Source organism: Ailuropoda melanoleuca, chromosome 2, assembly GCF_002007445.2.
Source record: "Ailuropoda melanoleuca isolate Jingjing chromosome 2, ASM200744v2, whole genome shotgun sequence".
Lineage (NCBI taxonomy): Eukaryota > Metazoa > Chordata > Mammalia > Carnivora > Ursidae > Ailuropoda > Ailuropoda melanoleuca.
In genome coordinates this window covers 161,907,872-161,932,055 of record NC_048219.1, presented here as the reverse complement: position 1 = coordinate 161,932,055, position 24,184 = coordinate 161,907,872, and the positions used below count along the sequence as shown (strand labels likewise).

General features: G+C 32.4%; 1 protein-coding gene across 4 annotated transcripts in view; it reads left to right on the top strand.

Annotated features, from left to right (window-relative positions):
• Positions 1 to 24,184, top strand: part of PGAP1 (post-GPI attachment to proteins inositol deacylase 1) — an 89,546-nt gene that overhangs the window by 43,662 nt on the left and 21,700 nt on the right. For all 4 annotated transcript variants that reach the window (XM_034654903.1, XM_034654902.1, XM_034654904.1 and 1 more), the window contains 14 exons: positions 235 to 287; positions 1,124 to 1,190; positions 4,549 to 4,654; positions 5,339 to 5,394; positions 6,951 to 7,034; positions 10,939 to 10,985; positions 11,820 to 11,871; positions 15,426 to 15,503; positions 18,783 to 18,858; positions 20,783 to 20,856; positions 20,963 to 21,014; positions 21,493 to 21,559; positions 21,965 to 22,073; positions 23,721 to 23,759. In XM_034654903.1, coding sequence (XP_034510794.1) covers positions 235 to 287; positions 1,124 to 1,190; positions 4,549 to 4,654; positions 5,339 to 5,394; positions 6,951 to 7,034; positions 10,939 to 10,985; positions 11,820 to 11,871; positions 15,426 to 15,503; positions 18,783 to 18,858; positions 20,783 to 20,856; positions 20,963 to 21,014; positions 21,493 to 21,559; positions 21,965 to 22,073; positions 23,721 to 23,759 — 960 coding nt within the window. The remainder of the gene's footprint in view (positions 1 to 234; positions 288 to 1,123; positions 1,191 to 4,548; positions 4,655 to 5,338; positions 5,395 to 6,950; positions 7,035 to 10,938; positions 10,986 to 11,819; positions 11,872 to 15,425; positions 15,504 to 18,782; positions 18,859 to 20,782; positions 20,857 to 20,962; positions 21,015 to 21,492; positions 21,560 to 21,964; positions 22,074 to 23,720; positions 23,760 to 24,184) is intronic.

Here is a 24,184-nt window from a genome sequence, read left to right as displayed (position 1 = left end):
GGGTAATTTAAGCTTGACTAAGCAGTGATGATACTGATTTTATGCAGGAACTACCTTAATATTTTTGGATCACCTTTCTAAGAATGCATCATTTAAATATGTCTATGTATCATAAAATAGTGAAACTAAAGTTACATGTTTCTAAGTATTAGCTTATGAGAATTTCAAACCTTTGGGAGAATAACAAATGTGCTTTTCTTAAGTTGGATTTTTTTTCTTTTCTTGTCCTTTTAGAGTTCAGCAGTGCCTAAGACCTGGGTCTCAACAGACCACCTTTCCATTGTATGGTAAGTTAATATATAATAGGCTTATTTTGGTGGTTTGTGTGGTCCTCTTTTCTTATCAGTGCATTGATTGGTTTGTTAGCTTTGTTAGCACTTTATCCATAAATGAATAAAGATTTGGGAGATTGACTTAAGGGCTTAGAACTCTTAACCTTGGTTTTTGTCTCAATTTGACGAAGGTTCCCTTGATAACTTATAAAATCATCTCTTGAAGAACCACTAGCATGAGTCTCAAATGAAGCTAGAGTCAAATATCAAAATTTTAGAGTTTGTCATAGTTAGGTAGAATCAAAGGTACCTGTGATAGGACCTTCTGAGTTCTTGGCCAGTCACCGAACTCAGGGACTTGATTAATATAGCATTAAATATTGTAGAACAGCACATGAAAAACCAAGTAGGAGTTAGATTTACCCTTAATATAAATAGATTAAATAAGGGTCAAGAAATACATAGACCTTGTATCTTATTGCTATATATTTTGGCTTAAAGATTCTTTTTTCACTTTCCTCTAGCTGTGCAGTCAGTGGTTGCAAAAAGCACAAGTTTAGGCATATAAAGATGGGGCAAACAGTTGTCTATAGCTGGGGTGGACAAGGAGACTTAGAACAGAAGGACCCTGATAGTTCCATTGTTAAACGTCCAGGAAGATTTAATTTGCTTTATTTTTATATGTTTCAACTCTAAGATATATGCTTAATAATAATAATGATTCCTTAAATACTTTTAGAGTTTAGAGCAGTAAAGAAAACACACATATTCCATTAAGTAATAGAATTGTGCAGGTTTATATCAAAAGTATATTTTAAATAAAGTTTCATTTGTAACATTTTATTCTTTAGGTGTAAACAATTGCAGTTGACTACAATTCGAGCATTCTTTGATCTTATTGATGCTGATACTAAACAAGTATGTATTTTTAAGCTAAAAATTACTTCAGTAAAGTAAAAGCTTTTGTTATGGCAGGGATGGATTTAGTACCTTTTTTTTTTTTACTGTCATAAAAGTAGAAGACATGTTATATCAACTGGAATTAGTTTCAAAATAGAAATATATTTTTATCTGATAATACTTTGATCACAATTAATAGAATGCAATGAAAATGAAAAAGTGAAAAGATGCTTTAAATCTTCCCCCAATTCTTCCCCTTTACTTGTTTAAAATTCGATATATATCCTTTTAATTTTTTTTTAACTTAAGGAAAATACTACAAGCTATTTTATTCTTTTTTTAGTAATATGTTGTAAACTTCATGATGTAACTTAATAGACATTTTTGCTTAAAGCACCTTTATCTTTCTGGTAGGATCAAAATATCTTCATTCATTGACTAACACAAGCTTACCAGAAACTTACATTATGTACTTTTAGTAGTTGAATGTTTTTTGCAATGAGATTTCACTTATAAACTCTACAAACTAGTGATTTTCCAAGTTATTCAATTAGCGGGACACTTGGAAATTTCTAGTGCCATTTATAGAACATCATATTACTCTTTCGTTTCTTTCATGTCTGCCAGCAGATATATAGTAGTGAGCACCAAGGGTTTCAGCAAAATGCAGGGCATTTTATCCATGAATTTACATTTTTTTTCTGTGAATTGGGAACAGATTGCTATTTTTCATCTTAAGTAGCCTTTTTTTTTTTTAACCTCAGGTCATCTTGTAGTCCTTCACTGTTTCATAGAAACATGTTTTGAGAACTGTGGCTGTAGTTTCTCCTTTTGGAGAAAAAGTTCCTTGTGTATTAGGTAATTTTCTTCATTATGACAAAGTGTTTAGCTTAGATATTTTTGGATTCTTTTTCTTGAAGGCCCCAATTTCTTTGAGAGACTAGTATGTGTGGCCTCTTTCTCAATAGATCTCTAGGTAATGCTTTCCTTATTTTGTCTTAGAACTTAGAAAAGCCTCTTATAAGGCTTTTCACTCTTGGAAGTGGGATAGTGTTTGTGTTTTTTTCCTTAACCCTTCAGAAATCTGCAGAACTACTATTAGAATCATAGATACTTTCCTCTCTACTGAAGAATAAGATAAAGGAGAGACCCCCCCAAAAAGAGAGAGAGACCCAAATTGTGTTTTACCACATTTTAAGCCACAAGATGCCATTTTTAAGTTAGTATATTTATTAAAGTAAATCAGCTTTATAGAGTTAACACTATGAATTGGTCATGGAATGCAAACGTTTTTCAGTTTTTCAATCTTGTTTCAATTGTGAGTCTTAACTATGGCAAATGTTTTTTAGTCAGTTTGAGAGAGTGCAACTAGATGCAAGAGTAGAATCAATTAAAATTGTAAGACCATTGTATTTGGAATGACATTTGGTGGGCTTAGTAAAAAACCCCATTTCAACCCATGAAGAACAGTTGTATCACAGACAGGTATATTCTTTAAAAATTGTACAGAAAGCTAATTTTTTTTATTGAGGTATAGTTGACACACTACATAAAACTAATTTTAATAAATCTTGTTTTTCCATTAAATCCTGAGATGAGAAAATTTGTAATACTAGTATATAATAAATTATAATTCTGGATAGATAAGTAATTTATAGACACATTTTAAGGGACAAATGAGAAATTTTGGTAACTAATATTGCTAAGAATCAAAATATGAAACTGAGTTCTGTTTTACAAACTCACTAATATAATTAACTAGACTAAATATTAGACAATAAAATGTTAGTATGTGATTGGTATCCCTCAAGAAGATATTAGGAAGAGAAGCGAACATATATACAGGGAAACTATAACTCAAAGCATAATTAGTCCCAAATATGTGGTACAGAGGAATCAGAATTAGAGAATAATTTCTGATGGTTATCAGCATAAAAGACGTAGCTGAGAAACTTATGAGTGGATGGATTCCCTAGAGTAAGGATGGGAGAGTCCTGAGTTAACTAAAATTTTTGGCAAAAAGGCCTATGACTTTTAATTGATTGTGAACAGATGTGACTGCTTTTTTAAAAAAAAAAGGTCAAAAATAGTTTTATATCAGATTGAGTTGATTGAAGTATTGAGTTTGCATCAATGAAGATAAAATTTTCCCTGCCTTCTATAGTTACACGATATCTAAGGAACTATATTCTGTTTCATATGTTGTATTATAAGGAGGACATTAACAAACTTGAGTTTATCCAGGGAAGGCAGTCAGGGTGATAAAGGATTTGAAACAGTTCTATGAAAAACAGTTAATGTTTTTGAAGTTGTTTAGTCTGTAAAGAAATGTTTTATTGGATGGAGGATGTAACAGTCTTCAGTTCCTTAAAGGGCTAGCCCCTAACTTAATATATCAAAGTAACAGGGAGTCAGGTATTTGCTCTAAATATGGCAGGGCATTCTCCTCATAAGAACTGTTAAAACTGGAATGTATTATCTTCCACAATAGCAAGTTAGAAATAAATGTTCAAGCAAATTTTGGGTGACTTCCTAAGGAATTGAAAAGATTTACTAGACCTGGGTCCTCACTGTCATTTCTTTGTCATTCTCTCATTATGTTGTTGAGAAAATCACTTAGCTGTCAGGGCCTCAGTGCTTAAACTAGAGAGTTGAATAGTGGTAGATTTTGAATGGATTTTAGACCCAAGTCCTTTTTTTTTTCTTTAAGGGAGGAACTGATATAAAGTTGCAGACATTTATTGTGCTAGGGTATTTTAAAACAGACAACAAAAAATCCTGTTGTCTGCTCTCATTTTCATTTCATGAAAGAAAGGATGTTTAGACACAATGCAAGTAAGTAAAACAGGGTAAAGCAAAGTAGTTTCCAAGGAAGGGCAGTTGGCAATTCATATTTTCTCTAACGACCAGCGAATTCTTTGTTGTTAGACTGGTATTGGTCTGAGTTTGTAAAGTAGTGTGTTGGAATCACTAGACTGGAGGATCTCTTAAGTTCTCGTCTGACTCTATACACCTTTGTATGTTTTATTCTTAACTGTTACTTGAGAGGCACTAGTTGAATAATAATTAAAAGCATGGGCTCTGGAGCCAGACTGCCTGAGTTTGAATCCTGGCCCAGACTGTAAATAGGAGTATGACCTTGGGCAAGTTCCTTAATTTCTCTGTTCTTTAGTTTCTTAGTAAAAATGCAGATGAAAGGATTATTATCTCCTAGAGCTCTTGTGATGGTTAAATGGGTTAATAACATGTTAAGTACGCAGAGCAGTGCCTGGCCCAGAGTAACTGTTGGCTCTTATCATTATTACTTGATGCAGAGTTTCATTGAACTATCACAATGGATATAAAAAGATACAAAATGTATCATTATTCTTTCTAGATAACTCAAAATCCCAAGAAGAAATTGTCAGTTTTGAATCACCACTTTATAAGACACCCAGCAAAACACTTTGAGGAAAATCCAGCAATAATTTCTGACTTAACAGGTTGGTGGTAATAACATGTTTTTATTTTAAATTGAGTTCTATTTTTAGGTAAATTTTTATTAGCGAAGTCTTTGAAACTATGGTACTTAGCTACTATAATCCTATTATGTTTTATTAATTTCTCTGTGATGGTTTCTTATGATGTTCTTGATTAAGGAAGGGAAAAAGGAGAAAAACAGTTTATAAGATGTTGCTGATAAAAATTTTGTTCTGAAAATAACATGAGAAGTACAAAGTTTTAAAGATAGAGTTAAATGTCTATTACCTGACAGTCATGTAAAATACTATAATTATTTTTTACTTCAGTTTTCAGTATCAGTCATTTTTCAGTCTTCTTTTGGTTTAACAGTATATCATTTGCTGTTAATGTACCATTTTCATGTTAATATAATAACATTTTCAGTTTGGAAAATAAAATAATCCATTTGTTTTTTATTGATACTTCCTTAGAGGAAAGATACCAAATAAATTTAAAATACTTTACTTGATACAAACGCTAGTTGAGCACAGATGATGAGCACAGATAGCATCTTACTAGATTTCTTATTTTAAATAGCCATTGTTCAGGAAACCACTTCTTTTTCAATTCCTGTTGTAATTGAGAAGTATTTCGTGAACATTAAGTAAAAGGAATGGTTTAATATTTAAAAAGCAAGCCAAACAAATTAATTTCCTTTACTTTAGGGACATCTATGTGGGTTCCAGTGAAAGTGTCCAAGTGGACCTATGTGGCTTACAATGTAAGTATACCATCAATGGATTTTTTTTTACTTTTTTTCAAAAACATTTTGGTATTTATCCTTAAAAGTTAAAGACTCTTGGGGCACCTGGGTAGCTCAGTTGGTTGAGCGTCTGACTTTTGATCTCAACTCAGGTCTTGATTTCGGGGTTGTGAGTTCAAGCCCTGCACTGGGCTCCACACTGGGCATAGAGCCTACTTTAAAAATATAAAATAAAATAAAAATAAATAAAATAAAAGTTAAAGACGCTTTTAAAAAGATAACTACGTATATTTTCCCATATTAAAACAATTTAATGATAATTCCTTAATAATATCTAGTTAGTATTCAATTTTCCTGTTTTATCATAACTTAAATTTTGTTTCTTTCTCAGTTTGAGAATACAAATAATGTCCATATATTTGTTGATATGTCTCTTATTCCTCTTTTGATCTCTCATACTTCCTCTACTTCTTTTCTTTCCTTATAGCTTATTTGTTGAAAAAACAAGTCATTTGTCCTATAGTTTCATACAGTCTTGATTTTGCTGATTGCAGTCCTTCAGTGCCATTTAGTATATTCCTTTGTTTACTCTTTTCCTGGAACTTAGTACTTGGATCAGATGCAGTTGTTGATCAGATTCAGTTTTTGTTTTGGCTAGACTATCTGTGATGTTAGCAGCTGTTGAAGCATGCCTAGAGTCATTAATTCATTTAGGGGGATGCAAAAATGTGGTGGTACTATAATTCAGTTATTTTTTTCTTTATTAACTGGAACACTGTATTGGGAAATTTCTTATCTACTAAATTTATCAAAAGTGGAACATATCAGAAAAGGAGAAAATTAATAGTTGCTTTGGATCTTTGGATCTTATATTTACTGGTTTTCAGAAATAGCGAGTTGGCTCACGGACCTCCTCCAATCAGTGATCCATAAGTGGTTTTGGGGGATTTTTCTTCTAGTATTATTATGAACTCGTCTTTTAAACATATTTGTATTTCCATCTAAAATATTAAAATTCTTCTGTCTTTGACCAGTGGAAGTCATTTCAAGTTAGGCTCCTGAATCTTTTTGGTAAAGCTACTCTTCAGTTGTCTTTCTTTGATAGTTTCTTTACTACCTAGTATGAGAAGATGTTTGAGCTCATTTTGTACATTTCCTGCTGCAGACCTTGAATCAGCTTTTTCTCTAAGGAGCTCTTCCTGTTATTTGGGAAATGGTGTCTAAAAAGCATAATTTGGGCACTAGAGATGTTTATGGCTAGGGGGTTAGCATTTCTAGGCCTTTTCAGTGGACAGAGCTAAGGAATGTATTTTATGTTGATCATTAGGCCAAAACTCAAACCCAAACAAAAAACATGTATTTATAATGCTATTTCTAAGACATATTCGGGACTGTAGGGTACCTAATATCCCTGACTTACATCTGTATCTTCTTCCCACTCCTAGAATATTGGTTCTCAACAACACCAAGAATGATGAAATTAGAATAATTTTTGCTTTATCTGGATATTTAAATGATGAAATTATCCACTCTCTTAATTGTTTTATTATGTTTTCCCTCTTTTTTTTTTTTAGGAATCTGATAAGATATATTTTACATTTCCTCTTGCAAATCATAGAAAAATCTACACTCATGTCTATTGTCAGAGCACCATGCTGGTAAGATAATTGGTACATTTTATATAAATCTAAAAGTCTACTTTATTTTTAAGATTCAACTAATATCTAATCTCTTCTTTAGCTGTGAACTATTATTAAATCTAATAAGTTGAAAAATATTTGACACAGAGTTTTGATTGAAAAGTATTAGTCAAAATGTTTCTATAACTGATAATTTACTATTAAATTATACTTTTGGCTCTAGTTCAGGTCTTTCACCCTGTTTTTTTTACCTTACTTAAAATGTGTTTAGGATGAAGGAATTTAGTTCTTATATCCTTTAATTCTAAAATTCTGTTAGTACTTTTAAGAACAGATATATTTAAACAAAGCTATTCTGTAGGAATTTTATGAAGTAAATACTGTTTTTCTGTTGGTTTCTATACTAAAATTTGCAGGGCTTTTTATGCCAAACATTCTCTAAAATAGTAACTTTTTGTTACAGTGTTATCTAGACTCAGAGTTACCAAAGTGATGATTTTACATATTTCTTTCTTTTTTTTTTTAAAGATTTTATTTATTTATTCGTCAGAGATAGAGACAGCCAGCGAGAGAGGGAACACAAGCAGGGGAGTGGGAGAGGAAGAAGCAGGCTCATAGCAGAGGAGCCTGATGTGGGGCTCGATCCCATAACGCCGGGATCATGCCCTGAGCCGAAGGCAGACGCTTAACTGCTGTGCCACCCAGGCGCCCCTACATATTTCTTTTTAATGAATACCTACTATCAGGCATTGTCAAAAAATGTGTTACATGCTATAGCATGTAAATTATTAAATTATTAATAAAAAATAATTTAATAATTTGTCACTTCTTACTTTCAGGAACTTGTTTCCCAATTTGGGTTCTTTTCCCTCTTTTTGGATTTTTTTTTCCTGCATTTCCCGAGCTTCTTCACTTTATATTTGCATTTTTCATAATTTCTTTCCTCTTCTCCGTTTTGTTAGGTTATTTGTATTTAGAACTGGAATCTAATATGTCACTTAGTTGGTAGATACTGCCATTTGATATATAGTACAGTCTTCAGAAATGATAGGCAGGCATTGTGGGCTAGGTGCTAATGAATACTAATTTTAGTGGTCTGACCAGAGTTTTGCATCTCTCACAGAGACTAGCATCTCTCAGCTTAAAATCTGGATGGGCAGTTTATCTCAGAATCTGGCTCTACACTGCTGGCTTAAAATATTCAAACTCACTTAATACTAAATTCCAAATCAGAATGTCAGTATTATAGTGAGATAAGTCCTTGCCAAAGTTCAAATTCTCCATTTGGCTAATTGGAGGATCCCTTTTCTGTAATGAAGGTCCATGGGTATTAATTAGCATAAAGTTATGCAGTAAATTTTTAAACTCTTTTCAATTTGTATTATAGAAGTGTTCAGTCATATAAAAGTAGAATATAATAATGAAATCTCACATAGCTATCACATAGCTTTAACAGTTATCAACACTGCCATTTTTATTTATCCCTTTTTCACTTTTTTTTTGACTGAAGCATTTTTAAAGCAAATTCTAGGCATTTTATCATTTCATCCTTAAATACTTCAATATGTTTTCTAGCAGATAAGAATTGTGCATGTTAACTATAATATCATTATTTCACCCAACAAAAATTAATTATTAATTCCTTAATATCATGTGATATCCAATGTTCAGTTGCCTTTCTTCAAATTCTAAGTTGGTTTATTTGAATCAGAACCCAAAAAGTATACATGTTATATTTGATTCATGGATCCTAAGTTTCTTTTATAATGGCCCCTCCACTTCCCACCCCCCATGCCATTTATTTGTTCAAGCAACTGGATTATATGTTCTACAGAATTTCCCACATTCTAGGTTTAGGTGACTATTCTCATGGTATCTTTTTTTTTTCTTTTTAAGATTTATTTATTAGAGCATGTGCGAGAGAGAGACAGAAAGAGAGAGCATGGGGGTGGGGAGGGGCAGAGGGAGAGGGAGAAGCAGGCTCCCCACTGAGCAGGGGGCCTGACAGCGCTCTATCCCAGGACCCCAGGTTCAGGACCTGAGCCAGAGGCAGATACTTAACTGACTAAGCCACCTACATGCCCCTCTTGTGGTGTCTCTTAACATGTATTTCCTTTATGTTTTCTGTAAACTGGTTGTTAGGTTTAGAATCTTGATTAATTTTTAATTAATTACCATTAATTTTTTGCAGCAAGAATGTTTTATAAGTAGAACTGTGTACTTAACCAGAAGATATACAGTATCTGGTTGTCCCACTTTAGTGACCTAAATAAAGACTTATAAGTAGACTCAGGTGGTATTACCATGGTCTATCCTATATAGAGTTCCTAATCAGTTCCTAACAATTTTAGCAGCCATTGAGAGCATCATTTTTTACTCTATATAGGTTTCTCTTTAGATCTATTATATAAATTTCATGATCAAGTAGCATTTTCTTTTCTGTATACTTTAGGAATTATTATTATTATTACTTTAGGAATTAGTTGGCAATTCTTGAGTAACTTTTTCTAAGATTTTCAGTACAGTTTTTATAATTAGTTAGGGATGCTTGCTAGATGACCTGAAATTGTTCCTTTGACACCTTATAGATTATATCAACATGGTGTTTTAGGGTGGGCTTGAATAATATTTTTTCAATTTGTTGATGAATAAGTCAGAATTCCCTATACACAGAAGTAAGTAGTATAAAATATTGGCAACTTTCATGTTAAGGCCTATCTTTGAAAATAGCTTCTGTTAATAGCTGTAAAAACCCATTACAAAAGTAGGGTGAATCTTGAGAGCTCAGTAGATTTTCCTTGTCTAAGCTATGCAGATCTTTTCTTTTGCCTTGCTTTATAATGTCATGTTATTCTGGGAAACACAGTTAACTGATAGAAGTCACGTAAGTATTTTGCCAGCAGTAAAGAGCAGACATATTCCACACTATTTTTGTTTGTTTCCTTTCAGCTTTCTTTTCTGTATTCTTGGAAAATGTCTTCAAATTGTATTTAAGCTCCATGAGGGCAAAGACCATGTCTGCCTCATTCATCATTTTTTCCTTGAAGGCTTAGCATAATTACATGGCCCTAGAATAGACTTTATAAATATTAGTTGGATGAAAGGATTGATTTCTTTTTCATTATCCTCTCTATTAAGGAAAATTTTTTGTAGCTATCTGAGGAGTGTTTCTTACCCTCTTATAAATTGGTGGAGAATTTTAGTAGTTGGATCATCAGGTCTTGGAACATCGCTTTTACTACTTCCTTAAAAGTTTCAGTGAAGGTCTTTGGTCATACTGCTCCTAAATGACTGGAGATAAATACATAATATTGTTAAAATATCCCTACCATCTCTGTGGCGTTCCAGTGGTACCCTGATAAAGTAAAACTAGCTTTTGTCTTGAGCCCTTGCAATTGTGCTTCAATCCAAACACATTCTCAGAAGTTTTGCCTGATAATCAAATGAGAACTCAAATGATAAACTAACAAGCTATACTTAGATTATTGGTATTTTTAATTACTTGGCTCTAGATTTTTTTTTCTGTTTGTATAAAAGTTGACCTCTAAGTATTCATTCTTCTATATTTACTTAAAATGTAGTTACTTATTATGTAACTACCTAATTAAAGCATGGGCGTTGCTGAACTCTGAAAGCATTGGTTCAGAAATTAAAATTGCTTACACAGTATGCTGTGGAGAGGTCACTCTTTCTCTTGCTGCTCTAGGTTACTTGCTATCTATATTGATATTAGACTTCTTTACCTTCCCTTGACCTCTATGACTTTTGAGAACAGCTTGGAAATGTTTCTAAATAACAGGTTGCTATTTTATGTTTCTATCATGCCTACTAACCCTATCATACAACAGTAAAATGTTAAGCTGCCTATTTTATGTAATTATATTCTATAATATTTAGTGTGCTTTGTGTTATTAATCAACAGGATACAAATAGTTGGATTTTTGGCTGCATAAACAGCACTTCTATGTGGTAAGTTTTTTGAACCTAAGGGCCTCAGTGGTTCATTTTTCTCAATATAAATAATATAAATCATACTTATTAAACATTTATTTATTTTAGGGGCACCTGGGTAGTGCAGTCGTTAAGCGTCTGCCTTCGGCTCAGGGTGTGATCCTGGAGTTCCAAGATCGAGTCCCACATTGGGCTCCTCCGCTGGGAGCCTGCTTCTTCCTCTCCCACTCCCCTGCTGTGTTCCCTCTCTCGCTGGCTGTCTGTCACATAAATAAATAAAATCTTTAAAAAAAAAAAAGATTTATTTATTTTAGAGAGAGAGAGAAAGAGGGAGCCAGGGGTACTGGGGAGGGGCAAAGAGAGAAGGAGAGGGAGAGAATCTCAAGCAGACTCCTTGCTGTGCGTGGAACATGATGTGGGGCTCGATCCCATGACCCGGAGATCATGACCTGAGCCAAAATCAAGACCTGATTTTGGCTCAAGACTCATATGCTTAAATGACTGAGTCACCCAGGCACTCTCACATCACACTTTTTAGAATAGCTTCATACATTCTTAAGCTCATTGTGCTGCTACATTACATTGTAGTATTGATTTTAAAATGAAAAATAGAGGAAATTAACGTATCAGCAGTATTTGCAAACATTGAAATGGTTGCTAGGAAATACAATTTTTTTGTACCCAAAGTACTGTTTGGATAAGAGTATATTGGATTAGACTTACTGGACTTGTTTCATTAGAACTTTCTCTGATAGATCGGTAACTGGCTTCTTTTTCCTCTGAAGCTTATTTATAATTTATTATATTTTAATATATTTGTCCTTTAATTATATTTTCATATTCATTTCAAAGCCGGCAGGGAATTGATTTATCATGGAAAGCTGAACTACTGCCAACAATTAAGGTAAATTATGATTTTAGAATTTTAATATCCAGGTGAAAAAATACTAAAAATTTCTTGAGTCTATAGGCATTTTAGAATATGATCTTTTATTAATTCATCTAAGTATTAAATGAATTTGAGATTTGCTAATATACAGTTTAGAAATATTTTCTCTGGAAATACATTTTAATGGAGAATAACATGCAATTTTTTTTTTTAATTTGCAGAGATTAAAACTGTAAGTTAACAATCCTCTAAATAAAATTAAATCTATATATTATAGCATCATACCAAGAGCTGGATAAATTTTTAAAAGTTAATTTGAGGCTATGTTTGGGATGGTGTATCTTAAAATGGAAGCTGAGTAGTAGTTTGAGTTTTTGGGAGAGGACCTACAGTAGGAAAGTGAGCATCTCAGAGATGCAAAGTGATTTTCCAGATCTACTTCAGTATCACTTTGTGGTCAAGCACTTGGGTAACTCTACTTTATGTAGTACTCCATGGAATTTATTTAATAATTGTTTGTGATTTCCTTAAATAACTCTGATAGGTCAGCAAGTCTTTTTACAAAAGGTTAATATTGTTGAGAAGAATAAAACAGTTCTAAAATTTGATGAAAATACCTGTTCTAATTTCTAAATTGTGTTTATTTTAACTCATAATCTTATACCAGGAGTAACAATTTTCAGTCTTCAAGTATTTTTTCATAATGAATACTAGCCTCATAAACTTGAAAGTGAAGCCATCTCGGTGATCCCAATCATCTCCCAGTGCAGTTCAGTTATTTGTTATTTATCTGTATAGTTAACTCTGTACTATACTAATAGAGAGGAATGATGATAGAATGAATAATTGCAAGTTACTTCACACTTGACTTTGGAACGGTTGCAGTTATTTTTTTCTGTCACCTCAGTCATCCTTATTTTGTGTATATTCATTCCTATGGTGTTGTATTCAAGAGTTAAATATTGTAGGAAAGTGAATAGACTCATATGAACATTTTTAATGTCTTTCACTGGTTCTATCCTAGCCTTTTAGGCAGGAGCAAAACAAACAAAAGTAGTAGGATATACTTAATGATAATCATTGATAAATCTTTCCTTGAATTTCCAATTTTGATAGTATATCCTATCTAACCTGTAATTTAAGAGTTAGGAAGAAATAAGTGATTGAAATCCTGATAGAATGTTACTTTGCTCCTATTTTTAAAAAGTTACTTCTAAAATAATAAAATCCTTATATATATTTTTAATCTCGAAGATTCAACAATGTATTCATCTAGTTCTAGACCCTGTGTTGTTTCTTCTAAATTTAAGAAACAGCGGGCAGAAGAGCAGGAGAACAAGCCTTTTTTTTTTCAAGATTTATTTATTTCAGAGAGAGAGTCTCAAGTAGGTTCCCCACTGAGTGGGAGCCTGATACAGGGCTCTATCTCACAACCCTGCAATCATGACCTGAGCCAAAACCAACAGTCGTATGTTCAGATCATGACCTGAGCCAAAAGCAAAAGTTGGACGTTCAACTGACTGAGCCACCCAGGCACCCCAGACTGCTTGCTTGCTTTTTATAGTTGAATGCTAAAGGAAATTGCCAGATAGCATTAAATGCCTACTGAAATTTAAAGAGGGAAAATGGGAGAAAGAGGTTTAGAATTCTCTTCTAAATAATTCTTCTAAATCCTTATCGGATAACAGTATTCTGCAACTTTAGGTGTTCTCAGTTGAAGAGGATTATAATTATTAAACATAAATAAACTTATCTATTGTAATGAAAATCAAAATTATATGTTAGCCACTTCTAAAAAGGACACAAAGTCATTTTGCCATCAAGTTGAAAAGAAAGAAAAGATTAAAGTGAAAAGATTTCATGAATTTTATTCCTATTTATATCATTTTAACAATAAGTAATGTCAGATGAGAATCATATCACTTTCAGCATTGCTGCTAGCTAAACTGTTAATAAATAGAAGACTCCAGCAAAGCACCTGTAAATTCAGTTTTTAAATACCAGTCATATGGAATTTTTCTGTCATGGGTACAATGAAGAAGTTTCTAAAAACAAAAAGCACAGCAGACAGCAGGCCAAGAATTTGGTAAGCCAAAATGGATCTATTGTTAAAAACAAACAAAAAGCTAACTTTCTAAAGATAACTAACTTGTATGAGAAAACTACCTTGTTACCATTTTGCCTTAATCATACTTTAGCACCATAGCTTTGCTCTGCACATCAAACCCTGGTGTTTGATTTCCTGTGTGTGTTGTTTCACCATTAAGGGCATTTTACCCTTAAAACACTGAAAAATTTCCAAACTTCATATTAATCTTACCTGTCAACCTAACAATTTCATGAATATGATTATATTGTCAAGTTCCTACTGACATTATAACTATATAGGAACTTTATAAGGAAATTTTTTTTGACACTGTTACCTTTTGAAAGTATTCTGATCCAAAAAAAAAAAATTCTTGAGAAAAAAATTATTCTTGAGAATAAGTAGCAAAGGATAGCCACACAGAATAGCCATGATTCTTTCTAATTATCTTTCATACTGTCTACCATCTATTTGGTTGGTCTCAATTGTATGTCAGTATGGTTTGTGAGGCCCTTTTAAGGCCTTTTCATTTACATTAGAACGGATTAAGTCTATTGCTGAGACTTTGGCAAGTAAGTTGAGGTTAAAAAACACACTCACAGGTGAATCTGGTCAGGTTGTTAGCCACTTATTCACAGTTCTTCAGCTTCAGAGCGTCTGTTCAACTTGCCCACGTAAGTGCTTCTGAAGAAAACTGGAGAAAGTTAATTGTCTGCAGATATTTCTTAATACATATGAATTGTTACCACATATACTTCCAGAAAAAAACCTGGATTTAAAAACTGTATTTGGTGCTGTAGATTTTCATTAAATAGACCAGTCTCTTATCTATTTATTCCTCAAAATACAGACTATAGGATCTGGTCTTAATTTTGAAAATAGATGTTCATGTGATAAGGTGCATTATTAGTCTTATTGTGTCTCCATGTCATTTACTGAATAAGTTCCAGAGGATGATATTCATATGTATCATTAGACTGAGACTCTTTACTGCTTGACTACATCAGAATCATTTGAGATTAAGTTGCAACTCTTCCATTTTTTTTAGCATTCATTCATTTATCAGCTATTGAATGCTCTTGTCATATGCTAGCTACCAAAATAAATCTAGAATTCATATTGTAATGTTATAAAAAACAAATGGACAAATTATAAAAGATACCAAATCTGGAAATAATTATGTAAAATAATTACATTTAGTATTAAATGTCATTTGTTTTACATGAAGGGATACAGTTCAAGTAATATTTTTGGCAGTTCATATTTACAAAATATTTGGAATTTGAGTTCAGGATTATTGACCTGAAAATGTAAACATGGGTGTTTTATGAGGTACTGGATGTAAAGTTTGGAATCAGTTTTTTATAACCAATTAAGTAAGAAATAAGTGTTTATAATTTCTTGTAACATGTTTTAAGTTCTGTATACCCTCAAAAAGAAAATCAGCTTTTTATGTTTATTTTTTGTTTTTTTTTTTTTTTAGTCTCTGATGTTAAGACTTCAAGACTATCCATCTTTGTCTCATCTTGTTGTTTATGTACCATCTATTCATGGAAGTAAGGTAACAAATGGATTAAGGTTGTTATGAGAATGTTTAGTGGATACTCATGCTAAATATTTAAGTTATTTTTTGATGAATTCTTCGGCATGGTGCTTATCTAAAACAATGACCAGTTTGGTGATCCACCTAAGACTGTTAAATCATTAGGATCATCTACTCTAACTTGAACTAAGCAGAATAAACCCAAGTCTCTGTGTTCAAAGTGGGAACGTACTTTATGTATTAGTCTTTCAAAATCTATTTGTTATTGGTACCCTTTTATGTGAAAGGCTCTGTGCCAGGAATTATAGGAGGCACACAAATGAGGAAGACATGAATCCAATTCTCAGAAAGCTACCTACTGTTGGATAGGGGGAGAGAAATATTTGGAAACAGAGGGAAGAGTGAGAGTAGAAGAGGTACCCAAAAATATAATACAAATCAGAATATAGCAAATAAATGAAAGGTATAAGAAGGGGAGATATCTCTGATGATGGAATGAGGAAAGGCTTTATTATGAGGTGATATATAAAATTTCCTTAAAGGATAGTTCATGTTTTTATGGGTAGCATGAACATTGTAGACCTGTGCTGTCCCATATGGCACATGTGGCTATTTAAATTAAAAACAATTAAAACTAATAAAAATTCAGTTCCTTGGTTATACTAGCCATATTCCAGATGCTCAATAGTAACATCATTGCAGAAAGTTAAAATAAACAGCACTGCTGGGACAAAGAAACGATGAGATCCAAACATGGAAGTGTGAAAGTGTGAGATATGTTTGGAAACAGTGAATACGTAAGTAGTAATTTTGAAAAGTTGGCCACCATGGGTAGGATAGTAGTGGAAGAAAAGTCTGGGAAAGTAGTTTGTGGCCAAACTCTAGAGGACCTCGATTGGAAAATTCAGGACTTCATAGAATTCAGGAGTTAGTAGGCAGCTGAAAGATTTTCACTGTACTAGAAATGGGATCAGAGCCATTTTGGAGGATGAATCTGTTTATGGTGTGCATGGATTAGAAACAGACGAGCTGCTGCATAAGGGGTTATGAGGGCTCGAACTAGGGAAGTGGGAGTAGACATAAAAGGATGATGATTTTTGAAGAAGTTGGGGGAGGAGGAAGCAAGAAGATAGAGGTAAAAGACCCTCTGCTTCCCTTTCCCCATTTCACCCAATAAGCTTATCCTTCAGTATCCATCCTAAGTGTTCCTAGTCTCCTTTTCATGACTCATCCAGATAACTTCTTTCTTCTGTGACACTTTGTTTATAACTTCTTTGAGAAATTATGCTGAATTATAATTGATTTGTTTATCTCTGTTACCATCACCATGTCGTGAATTCTTTGGGAGTAAGATCAGATAGATTTTATCCTACTTTGCATCCTTATCCTTTAGCAACTCACTACCATATATATGCTCAAGAAAATAGTTCTTTAATGAGAAAATTGTTGAGATTTGAGGCCAAAATCATTAGGAAAATTTTAAAGACAAAAAAGGGGATGTAGTTGGGAGTTAACTCAAAGACTGAGTCTCACAAGTACCTTATAATGAATTCATTGTTTTGTTTTGCTTAGCTCAGGTGAGAGGTAATTCAACATCTTCAATTCTAAAAGCTTTCTTTAGGGGTTTTTCTGTCAGGTAAGTTGGTTTTGAATGCATTTAAACATCTTTCCCAAACTTGAAAAGGCCCTGGCTGGTTATTCCAAGAAATTAATGAGCCCTTCACAAATAACCAGCCTTAGCAGCCTAATGAATATTTAATATATCTTAATGCTCTTTGGAAAGTAACACTTGCTGACTCTTCTGTTGCATACCCAGTCTCATAAGGATGTTAATTTAGGCCTTTTATAATTTCTACATATCTGTTATAACCCATCATCAGAATATATATATTTAAATAGCTTGAAAATTTTTTGCGGTCAACTGATAATATAGTTTTCAAAATGCCAATGTGGAATTACATGCATTTTTTGATGACAGAAAACAAAATAATTCCATTAGAAAGAGGCCCTCGAATTCTTTTCTTGGGTATGGGTTTATTTCATAAAGGGAATAGCCAGATTTTTAAGGCAATAATAAAAATTGTATCATTTTAAATACCTGTACAAAGTGATTTAAAATAGATTCTGTCTCAGGCAATGTCTCACCCAAAAGTGCTTTGTAAAAATATAATGAATAATCTTGTTCAGTAGATGATTGTTCTAACCTTGTAACAGTTGTTTTCTTTAAGGAAAATGTCTGTTGGTATAGTTGGCCTTATAAGTAAAGAAGGGGGGAAAAAGCAAAGCCCCTTAACAAGTTTTTCCTTTTATTCCTAACATGTGTACTGTAGTCAGATAGCTTTTCCCACATCTATTTTTAACTTTCAGAAACAAAATAACATTGCTTCAAGTACAGTCCAAGGTGTACTTCTTAGAAAAGCCTAGGATAGACCTCACTGGTTTTCTGCTTCCTATAGACAGCAAACTACTTGCTAGCTACAATTAGGCATCAGATTAATTTGTTCTTCAGCTCCTTTAGATCAAAGTAATTTGGTTTCTTTGTGGAGATTATTTTAATGAAACCATTCTTATTGCAGACAGCTTAGGGCAAAGTTCCTTATGTCATTGTAGAAATGTTATTACATACGAAATGTCATTACAAAACATTGTAATTATACAGATGTCACATTTTAGTTTTACTTTTTTTGAGATAGCGTTTCTTTTTCTTGCTTCATACATAGTAAACCTTTTTTTTCCATTTAATCGAATCACTGTTCAGCTTGAAATAATTGTATACAAATAAATTTAGCCATCTGTAGATGAATGGCAGTATGTCCATCTCCAAGTCTTTTGTAGTCTAATTAGAGTGTTGGAGATACATAATTAATATGGGATTTTTAAAAGTAAATGTAACAAAATTGTATTTCTTTTTGACTGTAAAAGTATTGAGAGATTTTAAATCTCTAATCTTGAGTTAACTTTGATTCTTAATGCTTTGATCCATCCTTTAAGGTTCCTCTTCTACAAACACCTAAAACTAGCTGGAAGGAAATTGGACTGTGCATCAGCTGTTGTACAAACAATCCTCCAATAATTTGTCTATTAGGTTAAGCCCTTTCATCAAATTTTCTTAGCTTAGCATCTCTCTTTGAGTAATTGCCATCTAAGTATAGCCAGAGTTAGAATATGATAGGTAATAACTTCTGCAAGGCTGAAGTTTGTTTATAGACTTTTATTTTCCACTCAGACATCAAGTGAAGATATTTTACTATAAATGTAATTCTATTTTTTCCTAAAAATCAATGTTTTATATTTTAGTTTGTTGTAGATTGTGAATTCTTTAAAAAAGAGACAAGATCCATTCAGCTTCCTGTAACTCATCTTTTTTCCTTTGGTAAGTGCTTTGATTTTGGAAGTCTTAAGAATTCCTTTTCTTCTTTTTTTTTTTTTTTCCTTTCTTTTCTTTTTTTTTAAAGTAAGCTCCACACCAAGTGCAGAGCCCAGAACAGGGCTTGAACTCAGGACCCAGAAATTAAGACCTGAGCTGAGATCAACAGTCGGACAGTCAATTGACAGAGCCACCCAGGAATCCCAAGAATTGCTTTTATTTTTAATAGAGTGCTTATTTATTTTGCCAGTCAGTTGCATTAATGAAAAGCCTATAACATTAAAAATTGTGTATTTCAAGTATAGTTCTTAGAATAACCATATAATGTAGTCCAGTGGTTTAATTGTTATTTAATACTGGGCCAGATGTCACTTTCTGAGAAGTGAACTTTAACTTTCTCCCTGGTCATATACATTTGCAAGTAATTGTGTGTGTGTGTGTGTGTGTGTGTGTGTGTGTGTGGTGTGTTCTTCCATGAATTTATACTACATGTTGGCCCTTTCAATAAAATGTTTATTATAAGGTATAAATTGCTGTCTGCCCCATGGAAATTTCAAGATTTCTCTAAATATTTTTCCCATTTTTTTATTGTGGTAAAATACATGTAACTAAATATGCCTTTACATTTTATTTTGAAATATTTTTGAGCACTCAGAACAGTTACAGAAAGAGCACAGGGTTCTATATCCTTCACTCACCTTAACATAACCAATGCAGTGTCAAAACTAAGAAATTAGTATTCATACAACACTATTAAGTAAATTACAGGCTTTATTTGGTTTTCACCAGTTTTTCCACCAGTGTTCCCCAGGTTCCCACATTGCATTCAGTTGTCATGTCATCTCCTCTAATCATTGATAGTTCCTCAGTTTTTCCTTGTCTTTCATAACTTTGGCATCTTTGGAAAGTACTTGTCAGTTATTTTGTAGAATATCAAATACTGGATATGTCTTATGCTTTCTTATGATTTGATTAATGTTGTACATTTTTAGCAAGAATATTGCCAGAATTATGCATACTTCTCATTGTATCCTGTGGTTGGACACATGATATCACTATGTCTAATCACTACCAGTGTGAACTTGATTACTTGGTTAAGGTAGTGTCTTCTAGGTTTCTCCACTGTAAATTTATTTGTTTCCTTTTTGTATTTAATAAATGTCTTGGGAGAGCTACTTTGAGAATGTTTAAGTATCCTTTTATCTTCAAAATAACCCACTAATGTTATCATCCATTGGTTCCTCTAGTCTGAGGCAGTTATTACTGGTATTCTGTATTTATTGGAATTCTTGTGAAAGGAAAGTTGTCCCTTCTCCATTTATTTACTTAATTTTTATTTATGTCAGTATGACTCATGGATATTTATTTTATTCATTGGATTATAATTTAATATCATTACACTTTTTTTCTTAAGTTGTTCCAGCTTTGGATATTGGGAGCTCATTTTAGGTTGGCTCCTTGACCTTTTGACATGGCCTATCATTAAAATATGCATTTTTTAATATTCTGTTTGTGAAAAGAATCTGTTTCTTGAGAGCAGAAACTTTTAGATTTTTATCCCTCACCCACTTTTTAGGGGGCGGGGTGGTAAGAAAGATACTCAGAACAAAACAGAAATGACACGTCTGAATCACCCATCTCATTAAAGATAGCAGACTTATAAAGTGAAAGATCTACCAAGAAAGCATACCTGTTTGAAATTGAAAATATGTACTTGACTTTTTAAAATACATACATTATAAATGTTGTCCAGAGTTTATTGAGAGGATAGGATTTTTAGGAGTTCACTCTTCCATACCAGAAATGAAAACCTATAAATTCTTTTTTAATATTAAAATGTATTAGCATTAGTTAAACATTGTTAAGCAATTAGTAATTCTTAAAAAAAACATTTGGTATTCTAAGTAATACAGTACTTTCAATTCAACAGGACTGTCTTCAAGGAAAGTGATATTAAATACAAGTGGCCTGTTTTATAATATAGAACTTCTAAACTTTGGACAGGTAATTATCGTGATTATAACAAGGATTTGATTTTACTGTTTAGTTAAGCAAACAAATAAACTTTTGTTTTCTTGTCTGTTTGTTTTTGTGGTCAAACTCTTACTAGATATACCAGGCTTTTAAAATCAACGTAGTAAGCAAGTGCTCAGGAGTCAAAGGTAAGTGTATTTTCTGAGAAGAATAGTATTGTCATTTGAAGAATCAGTAGGTCTTCACTTGAATTTTCTATATTTATTTTATGTGAATCAAAATTAAATATATGATAATAGAAAAGCTGTCTGTATTTCCAAGATATTTAACATAGACCCTTTCTTAACACTAAGCATCTTCAACTGTATAAGTTTATCCACATTTAAAAAATACTCTATATATTTTTTATCTCATTATAGTAGTAATTCAGATTTAGCTGTTTTACCAATTTCTTAATACTTTCCATGTGCTCTAATATCTCTTGTAAGTCTAATTAAACATTATTATTTAATAATTCTCTAATTTTTTATGTGATCTTACTCTTGCTGGTCATTTTTTATGAAATGGGTAACTGTGTAGTTAATTAGGTATTAGTATTATAGTAGCTTATGTAACATTTAGTGTTACATAACGGTAATAACACATATTTCCTTTATGTTTCCACAGAAGAAATAACTAGTATCTATAAACTTCATATTCCTTGGTCTTACGAAGATTCACTAACTATTGCACAGTAAGTATATGAAAAAATTTATCTTAAACTTTGGTCATTTTGAATAAACATATTCTACTTAGTTTATTTAAATCATAGTGAAATTTTAATGAAACTATTTAAGTGCCTCTTAATAAAATGTAACTATCTTTTAGGTAGCACTGTGCTCATAAGATAATATTATAAGATAATGTGTATTCTTACCTAAATGATCTAGAACTTAAACATTACTTGCTTGGAGCATCAACCCTTCCTAGACTGTCCTCCAGCAACTGTGATGCAATTGGAAAAGTGTCCACCTATAATAATGTCTCTGACATCTGTCTTCCTCTCCATTATTTCATTGTATTGTGCGAAGATTGCCTTAGCATTTGTTATTTAACAACATTTTGTATTCGAGAATTAATATTTAAGTTATCTTTTCAGGGTACCATCTTCCACAGAAATTTCTCTGAAACTCCATATTGCTCAACCAGAAAATGACAGCCATGTAGCATTATTAAAAATGTATACATCTTCAGACTGTCAGTATGAAGTAAGTTGCAGTTTGCTTAATTTTTAAGATTTAGTTATAGAATAAACAGGAAATATATTTTTATATTAGCCTTAGATACATGGCAATGTGGAGGCCAATAAATATATGAAATAGATATTTATGATGCTTTAAATATTCTCCATTTTGCCTGTTAGTACCACCTCATTATTTCCTCAGCAGGACCATTGAAAGTATACATCTTAATAAGTAATAGAAAATAAAATTGAGACTATAGATTAACCTTCTAAGTTTGGAAGCCCAAAGTCCAAAATTCTCTATAAATTGAAGAACGTCATGCAGTGAGCTGACGTGGCTTTATTGCAATAATTGACATGATGTATATTGGTTTCCAGCTCCACTGGATAAGCGTAAGAATCTTCTTTCCTTTTCACTAGCTTTTTAAATCTCTGTTAGTCATTAATATGTGCAGTGTAGTATGCCTGCTGTTTGTTTTACAATCACAGTACACCTCTGTTCCAAGAGAAAGGAAATAGACTTGGGTAACATTTATTCTTATGGATTCATGAACTACAAGAGCCCCTCTGTATCAGAACATCCCAGGTTCTAAGGATTCCAGATTTAAGAGATTATACATTTTAATGGCAGTTTCTGATTTATGTGAAATATCTTTTCTATTCAATTCCCTTAAAAACCTTAAATATTTGGATTCTTCATTAGAACTAACTTTCTTGGGGTGGACTAAAATTGGTAGGTCAGACTGTTAGCAACAAGTTTCAGTTGGACCTTAATTATAAGTTATTTTGGATTTCATTGTATTTATTAATGCTTTGATATCTTGCTTTCTGTTTCTAACACTGAAGGACTTTGTAGGGCTGAAATGGTTTTTAACATGTGCCTTCATATTTCTAATAATGATAGCAAGAATTGCATTAACAACTTGGCTCCAAATACTGCACACTCTCAAAAATGTCCATGTTTTTATAAGTACTTTCTGTTTTTAAAAAGTATTTTGAAGAGTTGTTTTGTAATTTCTGTATGAAATATGTATTTCCTTTTCCCAGACTTACTAATATCAAAAAAGATGTATTTATATTAAAGATAATTAAAGATAAATTTCTTTTTAAACTGTTGTTTTGGCTTAAATTTTACCAAATATGCTCTGTTTGTTCCTGGTCTTATCTCCTTTGAAACTTGTTCTTATGAAATTTACTCAGAAGTGCGTTAGCTTGACTATACTTAGTGCTATACAGTTGTAGGTTTGAGATTTTCAAATACTAGTTATATAGTAGGTTTATTTGTCTTTAATTGTTCAGCAAACATATGTATTGCTTCTGAACTCAGGCATTCAATCAATTCCTTTAGCTTATGTGACCTGGTACTAAGATATTCTGGTTAATCAGATATTCTAGTTAGTAAATGGTTACCACATGTACCATAGCATTCATCCAGTTGTCAAAGAATTAGAATCCAGGAAAATATACTGAACAATAAAACTACACTTAATACAAATTAAAATTTGTGGTTCAGAGGATTCTTATAGGACCACAAATGCGTTTAGGTTGATCACTGTTAAAAAATTAATGATTATGCTTAGAGATGTTGCAGAAGTGCTCTGTTTAGTAAAATGTAAACTAGAAGGCTTTAGGGGAAATAACCTTTTTTTTTTTAATGATTCTTTTAAACTAGGTGACAGTTAAGACTTCCTTTTCACAAATACTTGGACAGGTAAGTGATTCCTGATTATTGGTTGCCTTGTGAATAGATACTATAAAGCAAGGGTTGCAAACTTTTTTCTGGAAAGGGCCAGCTAATAAAATATTTTAACAAACCACATATGGTCTTTTGCTGCTGCTACTGCTGCAGCTTCTGCTTTCTTTTTCAACTTCTCCTTTTCCTTTTTTTTCCCCACTTTAATAAAATCCAAAAACCATTCTTGGCAGACAAATCATAGTTGGCCATGCCTGGCTTTAAGGTGATACTTCATTCCTAGAAATGAGTGCTGATCCCTGATTCTTAAGTTAGTGTTTTTGGCTAAATGAATGTCATATTAAGATTTCATGTTGCTCATACTATGCTATAATTCATAGTCCAGTAAAATTTGTAGGCTCTGTCATATAAATGAACATTTTCAAATAACTTTTTATATTGTA